At 38.5% G+C, this 18,581-nt stretch overlaps 1 protein-coding gene across 2 annotated transcripts in view; it reads right to left on the bottom strand.

The window, feature by feature from the left end:
* The window catches only part of ZFAND3 (zinc finger AN1-type containing 3), a 135,247-nt gene extending 117,096 nt beyond the window's left edge, over positions 1–18,151 (bottom strand). For both annotated transcript variants that reach the window (XM_054628890.2, XM_077175804.1), the window contains exon 1: positions 18,020–18,151. In XM_054628890.2, coding sequence (XP_054484865.1) covers positions 18,020–18,090 — 71 coding nt within the window. In that variant the 5' untranslated portion in view covers positions 18,091–18,151. The remainder of the gene's footprint in view (positions 1–18,019) is intronic.
* Between the last annotated feature and the right edge of the window lie 430 nt (positions 18,152–18,581).

Here is an 18,581-nt window from a genome sequence, read left to right as displayed (position 1 = left end):
AAAAGTTATATTCAGTTTTGTATTTTTGCTACAGTGCAAGAAAACCATAACTACACTGCAGGTTTCATTTTTCCTTTATAACACCTATACTAAAACTGGTCACACAGTGTGAGCAAGGTTTGTTCCTGTAATACAGTGTGAACATTTCATCCCAGAGCACCGTGTCCAGAAGCCTCCTCAATAATAGTGACAAAATGGTCCAAAGGAAAAAGAAGAAAGTTTTTGAACTACCTGCTTCTTACCTCTGAGCTGCCAATGGGACAGACTGTCATATCTGTCTCTCCATGTTCTGCTTTGTGCTCCCTAAAGGTGTCTTATTTTGAATCATCACTTTCAGCTGGAATAGAAGCATTACATCTATGGTTTAAAAAAAAATCCTCTGAATTGGAATAGTCAGCTGAATACTCTGGTCTTCATTCTTCAGCGAAGTTCCCTGATGTACACTGATGTACAAAGCAATGCACTTATACATCAGGCCCAAAGGTTTTGAAAATTTTTATCTTACTATTATACAGCTGAAGGTCAGTGACTGCAGCTGTACTTCTGGCATTTATAGCATAATAAGAAAAGAAAGTATGATTTTATAGAAGTGTCTCAAATAATTCAAAGGCTGCTTAGGGGAAGGCAAAACACCTCCAAAAACATTAGCCTTCTCCATAAAAACTGTTTTGTATGAAAGCTTTACATTCTGTTGATACCACATGTAATTAAAAGCAGAATTTATGTGGATGGAGTAATGTGGGTTTTTGCACTACTGACTCATCTTCCAAGTTACTGAGGCTTTTGAAACTGTACTGAATCAAACATCACACCCTGCAATGTCAGAGCTTACAGCTTGTCTGGACTCACGGACTATTTCTTACCCAGTTTCTTATCCACATCTCACTGACACTAGAGGGGCTTTTTTGGGTGCATTTATTATGGCAAACACAAAAATATTCCAAAGACCTTTCAAACTCACAGGATCAAATGTCAAACATATACTAATGACAGCTATTGTCCCTGCCCCTTTGCCCTGCCACCTCTCCTCTGAATTTAACAAGGAAGTATGGGAAATTGAAGTATGGGAAATGAAACCTGCTGATTCAGGATACTCAAACTTAAGCATATTTTAAACACCTTTTTTTTTCTGTTACCATCATCTAAATTATTCCACTCACACCAGTCAATGTGTTCAGTAATCCTGTCTTGTCCCCTATTTCAAACAATTTATTTGATCACCCTGATCAGGAAAAATCCTAATGCTACCAGTGCTGCCAGATTCCATGAGATACTCAAACATATCACACAATGAGGCTGCAGAGAAACTCACATAAGAGTTAAAATGCAACAGAATGGACCCGCTACATTTAGGATTTCCAAATTCTTCCCTCAAACTTGTAGACTATTTTGCAGGCTGTAAACATACTCATGCAAAAATCCACAAAAGAAAAATTACTGTATCTTTTTGAAGCACAACAAATACTTGAAGGCATTTCTAGCTCAAAACTGAAAATAAGTCAAATGATGCAAAAATTTGGTATACTGCTATGGGGTCTGTCAAAAAACAGTCATAATAGAATGTGAACATAATGCTGATGAAGTATTTCTTCCAAAACAGTTTACAATCAGAAACAATAGCAGGTTACTGTGGCATGATGCATCTTACCAAGGGGGAAAACATTTATATTTTAGTACACACACAAAATGATCTCTGCCAGTAATTAAACACATAAAAGAGTAACTAGTAAGAAGTAAAAAAACCAAAGCCTGCCTTAGGAAATTATTAAATAAGTATCATGAAACTACAATAAAAACAACTGCACTCCTGTCCACAGTCGTAGAAAAACATTTCATATGGATATTAAAAAATATTAATGTCACTATGTATTTATTACTTATTTTCAGATGTGCAAACCATGGACAGAACCATAGTTAGTTATTTCATGGCATTCCTTTAAAATGTTCTGAACTTTTAATACAAGACTGAATGTGAACTACAGATTGCATATACAACAGTTTTTATTGCCAGGTAGGGAAAAGATTAAAATGTAAAATTGCATTATTTATTCCTATATCTAACTCTTTTCAGAGTTGTTTAAAGCTGGTTCAATATTAAACATATCCATGTTTTCTAAAAGAAATGGACGACACAACAACATTTTAAAAGCACTTAGGTCAAATCATACATAAGCCTATCCAGCGCTGACTCTGCCACTGAAGTAAATCACCCCACTAAGACATTCACCACAGTTCTGGCTCTGGATTCAGTCCTACAAACCTACAATCACTGTTTGATCACATTACGCAAGTATGGACGGTAATGTTACATTTTCAAAGGCTCCCAAGCGTCAAGGGGGTTTAATACACAAGTCATTTAAATGCTTTGAAATAATTTCTTACATTTAGATTTTCAATGAAGGACACTCAGTTACAAGAACTATGTTTGCTTTGTTACTCATGAAAGATAATGAGTTTTTTTGGTTTTAAACCAATTACGTTATTTTCACGGCATCTCTAACTAGATAAAAGTCCCTCCCAGGAAATCACTCAAAAAATTCAAGTTGCACAAGGAAAAAGAAATACAACAGACTCTATGATTCTATATCAGAATTCAGTTGTGTTTCTATCAGTCTTAAGCTTTTCAGTATTTCAAAGTGTACAAAAACAACCTCAGCAATAGAAACATAGAAGACAAGACTGTAATACTGTCTAGAATGAAAATACCCATTGATTCATGATTTCTATCAATGTAAAGTAATATTTTTCCATTTGCGTGCTCCAAGGTGTAGTGAGAACTTCTGGCTTTTTTCTCAAAAATCTCTTTCAACCTTATGCCTTTCAGCTTCATCCTCACTCCTCTTAATGACATAAGGGAGGGAAAACAAAGCTTGAGCTCTTTCTTACTGTTTGTCTCCCGAAGATGGAGTTTGATAATATCCATCCCCTGCAACAAAAATTGTTCTGTGCTTCCTCTGAAATTGAGCTCAAATGATTCCTCACAGGTTGTACAGTGTGCAAGCAACCCTGCCTTCTGCTCTTACCTATGCAAATTTTGCTACTCTAAGTAGCAAGTCACCATACAAATTCTGCTCCTGTAAGTAGCAAATTATATATCTAGCGGAGATCATTCACCATTCTTCAAACACACCTTCCATTCATAAATCTCCATATGTTTGCAATAGGATAACAAATATTTTGATTTTCAATCTCCTCTGCATTTTTCCCAGCTTTATACTTTTGTAGCTGAACTCATTTCTATCTCTACTAGACCCAGGTATTTCCTGGTCTTTGTTGTATCACACTTCTTTTACGTGCTTGGAAAACCAATTCCATTTTAGGATTTTAAACTACTCTAGTGCAAAACACACTGATTTATTAAGAGTTGATAATTCTGCATAATGTCTACTTGACAGATTGTTTTTTCCAGTTTAGGGAACTTTTTGTGTCTCTATAGTAGAAATAAATATTTTCATGTGATTGGTGTTCCAAGTTTAAGTTTAGTAGAGTGGAAGTATTAATGAAAAAATTATTTATCTTACATTTCGGTCTCTCTGTGGCAGCTCTGAAAAGCAGAACGTACATGGCTATTACTTGCAAATTGTAACAAATCACATGAAGCTCAAAGAAACAAGCAGAAGCTGTTCTTTTTTGAAAAACCCAGCATTTCCTACTTATCATCTAAGTAATGCAGCAATATATGAAAGTGTTATTCAAGAATCTAGCAAAACATAAACAAAACCTGCTAATCTCATTTCCTCTCAGCATCTAACTAATGAGAAATGCAACTAAGTAAACACTAGGCATGCTAAACGACAGGGGGGTTAGTTAAGTGTTTAGGTCAATCACCAAATGTGCTATCAACAGCAGTAGGTCTTGTTTGGAAACAACTTTGACATAACCAAATCTGTTCAGCTAATCAGTGATCCACAAAACTAAACTCCCAAATTTAAACAGACCAATCTACATCAGGCCACTTTAGCATTTTAAACATGCAAGTTCTGTTAATTCATACTATTAATTGAAGAGAAGTACATCAAAACTACATAAAACCCATCAGCAGCCTCTTTTAAGTAAATAATCAGAATCTCTCAAACATCTTAAACCTTATCCTCCTATGTCCTACTGACTCCATCAAGACTTAAAACAAAATTGTAAAAAGCATTGGTGCTTACCATTCTGTAATGTGTTTCTTGCTGTAATAATTCAATTGCACATAAGCAGTGAGGTTTTTTCCTAAAGAGTTTTAAGTCGTATGTGGAGAAGTTTGCAGTGTCTACATAATAAGATAGACTGCACTTTGTGACTAGCCACTTGACATTTTCCTTATAAATTTATAACTAAAGCCTTTATGCAAGTGCAGCAAAACTAAAATTTAATGACTGGAGGGCAGACATAACAAGGTCACCCAAACCTATTATATTCTTTCATTGACAAAAATAAAAATACCTAGGTTTTTCTTTTGTACTTGGAGAACTTAGAAGAAAAGGCAATAAGGGAACTAAAGGAATAACCAAAATATGAACATGCTTTACCCTCCCCCTTCCTATCTCCTTTAAAGTTTTGCCAGCCTAAATTTATTCTTGAATGTAGATGTTTGCGGACAGTCTTTCTCACATGGTGCCTTGGAAGCTGAGTCAGGAGCTCTTATTCCACTGCTGATCAGGTGAAAGCCCCTTAAGCAAGACCACAGCTACTACAGAAAGCAGTGTGGACCAGCTGTAGGGGCAGCTCACTCTTCTCCACTATGTTTGCACCGGTCATCTCTGATGGAAAGTGGAGGAAATGAGCTGCTGCACATGCCCTTCAGTGGCTGACAGGTCAGGGAACAGCACTTTCTAAAAAGGGAGTCAGTCAGATGTGAAGATGGGATGAGACCCCCTATGTAATGCATTGTGCCTTTCTCCTATTTCACACAGCACACTTCTCAGGTCTCAGACAACTGCATTTCAATTACCAGGGTAAAAAGAATTCAGAATGCACATTTTGCTTTAAAGTTCAAGGGTTTTAAACATCTAGTAGAAAAAAAAATCCTTCATCCTACATCCTTCATCCCACGACAGGAGAAGGAAACCTTCACACAGGGTGATATTTTGGCTTTTCCATCTTCAGTGATCCACACTAATGTAAACTGTAATCTTCATAGCTGTCATTTTCACATGGTAGCTTCTACTATTTTCTAAGTGTTCGAAGTAGACAGCCTAGAATTATTTACATGAACAAAAACAAGGGCATCACAGCACTCAGAGAAACTACTATTAGTCTCATCATTTTCCTATTTTAGAATAACGTGGAGAAATTGTGGGAACAAGCCTCAACTTATTTTCCTCTAATAATGGAGACTGAGGGAATAAATCACAATCACTACATTCATTTCATCCAATTCCGACAGTGGGAAATCAGGGCCAAGTCAAATATTTTATTGTCATGCATGCAAACAGCAAAGGCTCTTTCGTTAGAGCAGCTTTTTATGCATCTCTGAAGGCAATCTCAGGCAAAGGCACAGTAAGCAAGCAGAGTGATCATTAACAGCAAGTAACACAAATGAGCCCCAAAACCTTACCTCATCCTGAACTCTCATCCAAGCTATGTGTAACCTTCTCAGTACACAAGAAGAACAAGCAAGTTTTAACCACCCAACCACTGGGCCAGGCTGCAGCTGCAAACTGCAACTCTACTGCTTCAATAACTATGTCAAATTAATGCTGAATCCTAAACACAAGCAGGAGTTAAAGTAAGCTTTAAAATTTAAGCAAGCAGCACTATCAGCCCATAACTCTTCAATCATCTCTAGTCTTCAAGTAAAATAAAAATCTGGTATTTCCATGATTCTGTCTGACTTTAGGCTTATAATCATAAAACTGTGCACCTTCTTCAGCTGTATCTTTCCCACATGGAAAGCCCCTTATGAAAGAAGCCCCACAGAATCTTTTGTCACTCTCCATTTACACTAATGCATGACAGAAGTCTAGGAAATTTAGTGACATGTAACAGAACTAAAAAAAAAGTGTCTTCACTATTAGCTATTAAACTAATGAACAGCAAATATGTAAATTACTAATTTCACGTGCATTGTTTTCTTGTCCTCTTACTTCCCAAAACTTTTACCCAACATCTAATCCTGTGCAAACTGGGGACTGGCAGATAACAATTTTGGATTTTCAGTCAAACATCATTTTTCTTCAGTCAATTCATGTAGATGATTTTGCTCTGTTTTGGGAAGAAAAATACTACCTATAACCACACAAAGAAAACGTTTACACTTGCCTAATTCAACTAGACTCAAAGCAATTTCAACACATCTCTAGTTTTTTTCTAGATGGTACAAATTGAACAGTTCAATCTTCTGTGGCAAGGAGAATACCACATTTAGTATTTGCTATGTATCATGCCAGAAACAGGGGTTTTCTGAACAACATACACACAAAAACAGCTGAGAAAATACGGAAACATTAAATCAGGCCACCTGTCCTGGCAGATAGAACACACTTGCCTTTCATGTCACTGCTGCAACCATGATGACCTAAGGGTATGGGCAAGACTGATTTTGAGGACAGAGGTAATATCAAGGTATATACTTAGAAAAAGCACATTAACTTTCCCATACACTGAACAAATGCCTGTGCCTCCAAAAGCTGGTCTACTTTTTCCAAATTAAGTAGTCTGCTGTGCTACTAAAAATGTAACACTTACCTTCAGAATTTGTCCTGCAGAATGATGAGGGACAGGAAAACTAAGCCAAAGAAAGTTAAGCACCACTGATTAAACAGCTAATAATCCCTAAATGAGGCTCATGCTCACCATTTCCCATACACTCTTCTGTAACTGCCTTCATGGACACCCAAAGAACACAAGTCCTTGAAGCCTCTATTTGTGTTACAATTTACTAGGTAATTTTAAAAGAAGTATAAATCTATTTGGACCATAAACTGATTTAAATACTCACTGGTTGTTTAGTGGCCTTAAATAGTCTTTAAAAATAATAATTTAAAAAAATAATAATAGTCCTCAAAAATAATATTTTTTTAAAGTCTCTTCTTTATACAAGTTTGCAAAAAACACCTTGCTAGCAGAAGTCAGGAAGCCACTCTAAATCAGCAAACTGAAATAAGGTCAAAAAGAATGCTAATAAGAAAGCAGCTAAATCACTGTCTCAATGGCATCGAGGAGTGTGATGAAAACTTGATCTAAAAGGAGGGGGGAGGGGAAACACAGAAAGCAACCACAAAAAAATTATAACAATCTCTGAAAGCTGCAGACTTAAGTTTCTCAAAGCACTGGTCTAGTTCTGTTTACTTTCCAATTCCAATTCCAGCAGTTTCAACACCAACCAGTACTTTCTGTAATCTGAATTTCAGCTGCACTTCAGCTCAGGCAACTGAATTTTAAATTGTAATGCTGGAGGTTCTTGTTATACCACTGAGTGATGGCATTTTCAGTATAATGCATCAATTTGCTATATAATGATATACATCACTGTAATACACATCACTGTGGTTTTGTTTTTACCTTTTGAATCTCTCTTTGCAAGTCACTTGAGCAGAACAGGAAGTGTTAATTATTCACCAGAAAGATTTCTGGTCTTTCCTGAATTAGTCACACAAGAACTTTAATAGTCAAAGGAGAGACTGCATCACAGAATAATGGATAATAATGGGGTCCTATCTTCATCAAGAGAGTGCTGCAAAACCACCTGAGACTCACAGATGTGTAATGCAGGCAGTTCTTGCTCCTCTAATTGCATAGCAACTCTCCTGATTGAAAGAGATTTCCTCCACCCACCACAAACACTTCCTTCTAGATGAACCACCTGGGAAACAACATGTCAATAGGTCAATATTGTCCCACAGCAAGTTCTGATTTAAAACAAACACCTGTTTCTAAATGAAAATACTCCTTGCTCCTAAATATGCCTTGCTCCAAAATCTCTCATTCAAGGCTCGTAAAGCACTGTGGAATTGAATGAAGAGGGATATATGATTCACAAATGAAAACAGAGAGAGTCCATGCAGAGAAAAGCATGGACTGACTGTCACCCAGTGTATCAGCAGCAGAAATGGTAATAAATCCTTTCCAAACTTAAATGTAAGAATGGGACTTTTATTAAAAAAGGAACATCCTACTACCCACATCTTTATAGGTTTACAGTCTCTAAAGTCTTGTAATAAAGAGATATCTCAAAAAAAATCAGCATTAAAGCACAATGTCTAAAGCAGTACCCCAGAGAATGTTAAACAGGAACACATCCAGTATCCTAAATAAAACAACTGCTAATAAACTACAGTCAAAATAAGAGAAAAATATATAGTGATATTCAACACTATATGCAGAGGCATTCTAACATCTAACTTGATGTTAGATTCTGGAAAGGAATTATACTCCAAAATAAATATGCTAGGACTTACTCCATGTATTTGACAACATCAGGATTTAACAAGCAGCAGAGTTAGTCCACTTTCCTAAATAAAAGAAGTCAACCTGCTCCATCTTAATTATTATTTTCAAGGCAAGTCTAATTTCAGTTATTTTGTCAAGACATACTAATCACAAAGTCTCAATGCCAAGAAAAATATATTTGAAGTGTGTAAATATTATTGTTGATTGCTTTCTTTCTAAAGTTCAAAAATGAGTCATCACCTAGGGAAGATACTGAGTATATATGGACTAATCCTAAAAGCTCTTTTTAAGTTGTAGCAAAAATGATCATTCATCCACACATCTATGTACAAAAATTAAAAAAAAAAATCTTTCATCGTCTTCAAAGAATTTAAAATGTATTTTAAATTTTGTAAAATTCTGAGCGTTTTAAAAATTTAAATTACGATGCTTTTTTCCTATTAAAATGGAGTAATTATACTAACACGCTTGCTAATTAAAATTGGAGAGAATGTTCATTATGGAAACCCACTATATGATAATTGCTTTAATTCCTTCATGGAAGTACACAGTCAAAAGTTTATTCAAAAATAGAGATTAATAGATTTTAAATTGATAAACATGTTAACAATTCAGGGGAACATTTGAAACCTATCTGCACGAATAAGCAAGCATTTGTTAACACCCAGACAATTTTGGAAACCATCAGTGTCCATTAGCTCACCGAAGGAGATCACTAAGGAAAAGGTAACAGTAGGGCATTGAGCAATGAACAAGCATTACTAACGCCTCCTCCTGCAAACTGATGTCAGAGATACCCAACCAAGAACTCTTCTTGCTTCAGGTAAAAAAATGCATTTCACTAGGTAATAGTGGATAATTGTTAAAGAAAAATTTCAGACACACTTAATTGATTTATCAAAAAGCCAGGCTCCTTAATATTGACATTATCTTGGACCAAAATAGCACCTAATCAATAGCTAGAGGACAATACAATTTCCAATACTGAGGGACTCTCGCTAAATGACAGCATTTTGCATACTTTATATATGCAGCTTCCTCTGAGACACCTCTGAATATAATAATTAGAGATAAAAATGCTGCAGTTATGGCGACAGAGCTGATGTCAGTAACAGTCATATTGTGAAGGATGGTTGTGTTTTAGCAATTAAGTCAATGAGGACATGACTTTGGATTCTGCTTTTCCAAGGGCACAACTAGGTGGTTATCGTGAAACCAGCCTGCTTTTCGTTCTTTTAAACACTGCTTCAAATCCAGTATTGTGCTCCTTTCTCCTCCCCCTTCCACAGATGCTTAGTATTTAAACAGGACTTTCAACTTAAATAGCACATTCAACCAAGCAGAAGTTAAATATATACATTACTAAGACAGGCCTTCAAATAAACAACTCACCCAACATTAGACACTATATAATCTAAAGAGCCAAAAACTAAGACAGTAATCATCAACCAAACTCTTTTTCTCTGTTTGTCTGACTGCTTATTAAAATTATTTTAGAAAAACCGGTTTTTATCTCCATTCAAAATTTTTCGTTACATTCAGTTAGTCTCTAATTTACACCACACAATTATTGGAAGTCCAACACTAGCCAAAGTACATTCATTAAAGGACATAACACTGATTAAAGTAATATTAGAAATAAACTTCCTTAACACACTAATAAAAATACTGCAATATTTACAAACAGAAATTTATCTTCCTTGCATTGACTTCAATTGTTCAAGTTCAGAGCATGCAAATGGTGGCCAGATTAAACAGATGGAATCAAACAGGATACCTAAAAGTCTTTCATACAGAGCATGGAGCAGCATTCTCTGCTGCAGGGAAGATGCCAGATGACACACTAAGTGTAAAAATCCATCAACAATTTTCTAATACAATTTCTCTGTACAGGCAGGTACTGCACTTAGCACAGTGCTACTAGTCAGATGCTATACACAGAAACTGAACACACAACTGTGAACATCTTCCTTCTCCTCCTGGAATACTGCAACTCTTCAAATACTATATTTTCCTGAGTACAGGTAAGGAATAACTTGGAGTTAATGGAGCTATGCATTACAATACATTGTTTGACATTCAAGATTTCAAAAAAGTGTCAAAAAATATAGAAATCTGACCCCACACTCTTTAAGTATATAAACTTTCCACCATTTCAAACAAAAGACCCAACTCTCTATTACAAAAATAGCTTTACATCAAAATCTTAAATTAGAAGGTAATGATTGGGCATTTTTGCAGAACCTAAAAATGCCAACCCACTACTTCTGTACATTAATGTAATCTCCATAGCCTGAAACCATTGTGGTCATTTACATAAATGTTTCATTTGTCAGAACCATTTATTATTCAATGCATATGGATCCTCAACAATATTTTATGTGGCCCTCTCAGTGTCCTGAGGAGATGCCATTTTAATATCTGCAGCTACTCTGACCTAAGTTTCTTCACAGATCTGTCATCGAAAGAAGTTGATTCATGCTACAGCTACTGCTTGATTTTCAATTCTTCTTCCAAAAGCAAAGAAGGGACTCCATCCTAGTGAGTCCTGCCTGGTCAAAATAGACAGGAAATATTTCTGACACTTCAGTTTAAAAAGGAGATAAAAAGTGGGAGAAAATATAAATGGAATTTACTAGCCTAAAGTGAGTATGAAGTTTATCTTAACCCAAATAAGGGTTACGACATAATCAAGATCAAATACTATCCAACACTCACAAGACATTTGTCTTAACTTTTGAAGTACAATAATAATTACATCAGTCAGGGTTGCATATTTGAGGAGACACATGAACAAAATTTTTAACTTCAAAGAATATAAGCAGTAATTGACTGAGAAAGTATATCACATTCATAATTTTTACCCACTGGCTGTAAAGAAAGCCTGTGCCTATTTATATTCACTAGCTTCAAATTTAAAAAGAAATTAAAATCCAGTAATGGCATAGCATGTTAGTGAAAACATTCAAGTCAAAACCAGACATCTCCAATAAATACATCAATCAAGGATCATTCTCTCTAGTTAATGTTTTGCATCACTGATTTCAACACTTTAAAAGAAATACTGAGTCGTGAGGCTTCCACCAATGTGAGACTTCCAACAGCTGTCCAACATGCAGCAACAATATTAACATCAAATTTCAACAGAAGTGGTAAATTGTTTGAAATTTATGAAATTAAAATCAGCAGCAGTATTTCCCCAAAACTGATACCTATATTATAACCCTCTGACTGACTGGGCTTATCATCAGAAACCATTGATAACAGAAAGCATCTCCAGCAAAATGAAGCCTTACACAACCCACATCTATGGTGCCATACAACATTTGAACATTTTAATAATTAGCATTAAGACAGATATTTCCTAGCACTAAGTGTGGAATAATTGCCAGCACTGCCCAAACAGTAATAGCTTTGACTAATCACAGTTTACAGAAGACACGATAAGGTTCTGTAACACAGCAAGACAGAAACTGGGAAGGTGACCTAGACACAGTAACTTTTAACTCCTCCAAGTTCAAAAAGGAGGACAATCTACTTCTTCCTTGTTTGTTCCACTTGTAAGAATAGCACCTACGATAGTGAATTTCATTCTGACTGATGAGGAAGTTACAATTAGATTAAAAGGTGCTGGATATGCCTGTCTATAATTAACACAGCACCCATTTAAAATCAGAAAATATTTACAAAACATTTTATACACAGATTTTGAATAAATTCATGGTTTAAGCAAGAGGGCTTTTTCCTCAAATTCTGGCTGCACTATGTTAACAGACATTTTTAATCAAGCAGGCCTATTTTTGGATCTTCTTAAATAAAACGCCCTCATACACCAGCTGTTTGAATTTATTCACTCCTTAGAATTATCACACAGCAAGTTTAAAAGAAACAGAATCAATTACTTTTTTTCCCACAGAGAGAATGGTTAAATTATGGAATGGCTTCCTGCAGGATTTTGTAAGGGTCAAGAGTACATATGGCCTCACCAATTCATTATGCAAATTTATTGAAAAATAGGTAAGACCTACTAAGCTGTAAATCTATAAAACAGAGGACAACCTTATGTCAGACTGCCAGAAGCAAAGGAGGTATACCAAGATAAGCATCACTGAATGCTTGCTCTGTCCTTATGCTTATTCCCTCTTCATCACTTATCACCCAAATCAGAAATAGGGCTGGATGTATCCTTGGTCTGATCCAGAACAGCTGGTTTTCATTAAGTAACAAAATCTCCTTTCTGTTTTGTCTATTCTATTAAGTACTGCAAAAGAAAGCATTGTTTTCACATTCCTAGAAAAGAGCTTATTACAGTTAAAGTATTAAATCCAGTTCATCTGCTTTTACTTCAAGTGCAAATAAGCCCCATTTCACAAGGTAAGTTTCTACAGCAAATGGAAAAGTTAGCAAAAATGTGATACCTTGCAACTTCAGTTGCAAGAAGGAAGAGCTCACTGTACAAAAAATGGATAAAATTTATACTTTTGACTTTATTTGATATGTCCTTCTAGTTGCATTATGACTGAGGGAAATCACAATTTATCATTCTTTACCCTGCATATTTTTATTCAAACAGGGAACATGACAAAGCTCAATTCCTCACCACCACTCCCTCCTCAGACAGAAGCTTCTCTATCTCATAATTCTCAGTATCGTCTAAAATCAGGATCTAAGCAAATAATTTCAGTGCCTCTCCAACATCCCTTATCATCTACTGTAGCACTTTGTAAGAAAGTTGTAAATAAATAAATTTCTCATCAGTCTTTGTTTCTCAGTTAAATAATCTGTCACTTCTATTTCTGAAACAGACCAATAGATATATTATTACAGCAGTTAGTGCTGGATTTAAATATAAACTGCTTCAAGTTCTTTTATCCAATAATTTAACAGAGTATTATATAAGTTCATGCATAATATTAAAAAATTAGAATATTAAGGGATTTTTAGTCTTAACCTAAGAGCAAAATAGAGTACACTGTCTCACATAAAGTGACAAATTCACTGATTACTCCAGCATCTGATCCAAAGTGCCAGCCAGGGAAAGCCTGGCTAAGGAACTGCATGATCCAAGCCCAGTGAAAACAGATTCTCAGAGGGAAAGATACATATTTCAACAGTGTACTCAAGCTTCATTTAGGAACATCTACATGAAGTTGCAACAACAATTAAAGCAAAATTAGGTTTAGGGAGGCATTATGCATTCACAATGACCTACACTGCCTGTGAGATGAGACAGTGTTTATTAAAAAGGAACACTTAGAGTTCCTATGGATTGAATAGCGATAATCACCAAAAAAAGTAAAGAAAAGACTAGTCAGAGAAGAGGCTTCTAAATGGCACATTATATATAACCATTGTTTGTTTAGAATCTAAAAGCAAGCTTTGGTGATATACACTCACAAACTTATCATGCTTAAGTTAAATGATTCACCGTTTGATCAAATGTTTAATTTTAGCAAACAAAATTGAGGAAGGAGCCAGATTGGCATGACAAGGATCTGATGATCCATAAGTGACTGGAAAATCCAGACTCAGAAATAAACTCTGAATTGGGCCTGCACAGAATGCTTGGGGCACAGTGTCTCATCACACATACGATGCATGCAGTGTCAGAAAAAGGCAGACCAAATGGCAACATCCTGCAAAAGCCCTGCTGGCATGTTCTCAAATAATATTGCTATCAGTTTTAGCTGACTACAGAACCTTATAGTTGCCAGAACTAAGATGAAATGAAACTAATCATACTGTGTTTTCAATCAACTTCCTGCTGGCTGCCACCATTTCAAGAATGGAATTCATTTGTTTTATGTCTATTAACATATTTCCCTCTTTTCTGGTTCTAAGGCACTAAATGCAGTGGTATGGTATCAGTCTGGACAATAAAAATGATAAGCAGCAGTCAGTACAGTACAAATGTACTCTAGTGACATACTCTTTTCACAGTATAGGCTACCACCAGCTTACAAGTCCCTTCTATGCATATAACCATTTAACAGTAGTATCCCCAGCCCTCTGATGGTTTCACTCACTAGAGAAACCTTCATGGAGATCTTTAGAAGTCAAAGGGAAATTGCCAGCATGTAGGTCATTAAAGAATCAGCCTCATCTCTAATAAGCAAAAATGCTTAACTGGAATATAATACATCCAGTAATATTTTCATGTATTTATGAAATCTTCAACCTTGAGCTCATATACATCATAAGGGAAAGGCTTCTGAAATCCAGTAGTCTAAGAAAACATAAACATTACACAATTCTGTAATTCTGTAGTCTGTTAACCAGGAAAGTAAGAAAGCATTTTTCCAGGTCATAAGAACCAGAAGTTAAATACAGCATATTTTAGATTAAGACATCTAAGATAACTTGCATACTGAACCCTTTCCAATATTTGTATACTAAGACTATTCCAATAAATAGTGAGATAGCTCCTAATGACTGAAGCTGAAGATATAAAAATAGGGAGAAAAGGGAGCAAAATATTTCCAAACACTAAGTTGTATGAATTTTTCATAAATAACATGAATACAGATGAGGTTTTTTCAACTGAGATTATATGGGTAAGTGAAATGACTCTGTAAAATATCAAGATCATCTCAGTGCTCCATTTAAACTTTACTTGAGCAGAAATTTCTGACTGGAGAGTCTAAAAAGAAGGGCGAGTCTGCAGATTTAAGGATGGATTCCATGATCTTCAACAAAAGGCAAGCAAACGTTAGTTGTTGACCTTAAGCAGATGTTTCAGAAGTTCTTAACAGCCTCACTCAAAAGTATCTTCTTTCAGCTGTTCATTTTTCAGTCTCTCAGATCTTGAAACATCAAGAGTTTAGTAGTTTTCCAGTCTCTAGAGATTCTTGAAACCTAGAGGATCTGAATTTCTAATATAAACCCAAGTCTTCTAAAAGAAGAACCCCTCCAACTTCAATGCAATAGCACATATTAGTCTGCTCCTGTAATCTCTTTGCATGCCATCACTATCAACACGTGTCTCTGGAGCTGCTTCTATCCCTGTTCAACCAATGGGCAAGCTTTAGCACAGTAACCCATGGCTTACTTTAATTTTAATAATGCTTTCAGTCTTTTCCTTAATAGTTTCTGTCTTTGTGGCTTACTGCAGAATACATGCATCTTATTACAAAGAGTCCTATAGGCATTATATAAAATCAATTTCGAAAAACAAAGGCATCATCTTTTATACTTGGTAAAATATAGACCTTATTGTTTGACCCCCAGACACAAAATTGTTCTGCTGCTTACCTGGCTTGGGCTGACTCAAGAAGAACTGTGAAAGGGCTCTCAACCACAGTACTGACCCAAAAACATAAAGCAATACCTCTACACTACCTTATTTACAAATTCAATGGAAACTACTACATCAAATTACAAGTTTCATAACTTTTCATAGCTTTAAATGTACTGGCCCTGTTGTTCCAAAACATGACTTGACAGACATTGAGATGATATGAAAGTCACAGGTAAGATGCTGTCTTAAAACATGTCATAACCCTAGGTAGCGCAAGGGTTGTTCTAGGAACCCTAGCTGAAATCTAGAGCAGCAGAATTTCAACTTTACACAAATCTAAGTCTTTCTGCTATCACAACTTACTTTCTTCAGAAAGCTGGCATAGAACTGTAACCCCTTAAGAACTCCTGACAACGCAACTTCAATAGAAAGGCACATCTGCACTGATTTACCACACAATCCGTTCTAGCACTAGCAAGGCCTAGGTAAATAAGGTCATGTAGTCACTTAAGCTTTTTCAGGACTGAAAAGTACAGCAATCAACTCTGGAAACTGACAGGACCATTTTTTAAAGTGGAAAAATAGATACTTATTTTGTCACTATGTATTGAAATGCACCTGGCAGACACTTAAAGAGACTGAAAAACAGGCCAATTCATTCACTGTATTAGAGGAAAAAGTGAAGGGTTTGTTCCACACTGCTGTCTTTCAAAATTATCATACAAAATTATCATACAAAAACATCCAGTACATGGATGGCACTCTGAAGGAAAACAAAACGGGAGGGCGAAAAAAATACCAGCTGATATCTGCTTGTGCAAGGGAAGCATGTTTAAAAAAAATCAGCTTTAAAGGCAATGGGTTTTCTTGAGAGCCTCCTGTAACCATTAAGCAGATCCTTGAACACAAAGCACCAGATTTCTTCTCATTATCAAAACATGCTGAACTAGCCAAGAAGTTGAGCCCAAAGAAAAAGTTCACTTTCAACTTTCTACGATTCTCCCATAAGTATCACGTTACAGAAGTCAGTGCACTGCATTAGAGATAGCAAAAACTTGTTCTCCACTACTTTACAAAAAATATCAGACCCAAATATGGGAGCCTAGCAAAACAAACATAAACAAAATTATTTACTATGTCTTTATAATCTGTCTTGTAAGATCACTCCCAACAGGGCCATGGCATTTGTTGCAATTCAGGCTTCTGTCAATACTAAAAAATGGGATTTTGTTTAAAATCCTGCCACTTCAATGAACCAACCAAACCTGCAGTGACATCACTAAATCACTCTTATTGCATCTTTTTTCTCTCAGCCTCCACTTCCCCAGAGTACCTTAAATTGCACGACATAAATCCCAAGAAGGTACAATCACAGACAAGTGTAAATCTCAGGTGGGCCCTCAAAAGTCTATTTAGTCACATACCCTATGAATTTTCCATAAATAAGAACGTTAGGGACTAATGTTGCTGTGATAGACACTAAAGACATTTTACGACGATGTGTATCTGCTAGAATACCATCTCCCATGGTACAAGTGATTTTTTTTTTAAAAATCAGTAATGGAAATATCTTCAACAGACACGACCCTAGAGGTGGTAGTTTAGTAAGGAACAGATTTACTTTTTTTTTCACCTTTGGCAAACCGGAATGACCCCTACTTCCTTCTTCCTAAAAGGGTATCAGCAACCAGCTAACACGGGCCTTATCTATTATGAACCACTTCGCTTTCATAAGGTGGAGAACGAAGTATGTTTTTGTCCTTAGCCTTTTTCCCTCATTAGTTATGCTGCCCTGCGTGAATCGCAGCGACAGCTCCCGGTTGCCGGGCACAGGGCAGGGATGCGTCAGGGACACCCGTCAGGGCACCCAGGGGCCCGCATTACTCAGCTGCGCCTTTGAGGAGCTGAAGGCAGGCCCCGGAGCGCAGCCCGCAGCCCCAGAGGAGGGGCGGCCTCTCCAGGAAACCTGCGTGCCTGGGAAGCGGTCAGGCCTCCCCCGCCGGGCTGCCGGGAAGGCCGCGGTGTCCGGGCGGCGGGGGGGCCGCGGGCGGCTCCGGCACCCCCTCCCCCTCCGCGCCCGGGGGCAGCGCGGCCGCCTCCCCCCGGGGCACCCGCTGCCTTTTCGACACGGCGGCCCGGGCCCCCCGGGACCCGGCACCCACAGGCACGGAGACATCCCTTTTCCGAAGGGGGGGAACCCCCGCGGCCCGCCCGGCAGGGGCCCGGGGCCGCCCCCTCCCCGCGGCGAGCTGCGGGCTCGGGCCCCGCGACCGCCGGTGCCGGGGGTTACGACCCGGCCCGTTCCACCCCCCGCCCGGCCGAGGCCCCCCGCCGCCTCGCCCTTCGCCTGGCCGCCCGCCCCCCTCCGTCCCTCCCCGCCCCAGCCCAGCCCCGGGCCCGGCTCACCCCCAGAAGCCGCAGGGGCAGCGCGGGGGCAGGCTGGGCGCCTTGCTGCGCTCGCTGCCGGCGTCTCCCATGGTGGGACCGGGGCGCGGGGCGGCGGCGGGCGGGGGGCGCGCGGCTCCCGGCCGGGATTCCAGGCCGGTCAGCTGGAGCCGGGCGGCACCACTGGGGAGGCGGCGGAGGGGGAGGGCGCGGGGGGGCCCGGCCGCACCCTACCGATGGGGCGGGCAGGGGAGCGGAGACGCGGCGGCACGGGGACGCGGAGCTCCGTGCGACGGCGCCACCCGCCCACCGGTGCCGGTGACCGCCCCGGTGCCACAGCGGCGCGCGCCCGCCCTCCCCGGAGCGCCGCTCGGCCCCTCGCGCAACAATGCGTGCCCCCCTCAGGCACCGTGGCTCCCCCCGTCCTGAGCGCGATGGTTTCGTCAAGCCACCGAATCAGCTGGGAGCGGCATGTACCATAGCACATCCCCGGGGGAAGTTGGGGCGGATCGTGTGCGGGAACTGCGTGAGGGGCGAGTCTGGAGGGCACCCATAGGCTCGAGAAGAGAACAGGATTCTCAAT

This window comes from Agelaius phoeniceus, chromosome 3, assembly GCF_051311805.1.
Source record: "Agelaius phoeniceus isolate bAgePho1 chromosome 3, bAgePho1.hap1, whole genome shotgun sequence".
NCBI classification, from domain to species: domain Eukaryota; kingdom Metazoa; phylum Chordata; class Aves; order Passeriformes; family Icteridae; genus Agelaius; species Agelaius phoeniceus.
The sequence above is the reverse complement of the archived record's forward strand: the minus strand, read 5'-3'. Positions and strand labels throughout refer to the sequence as shown.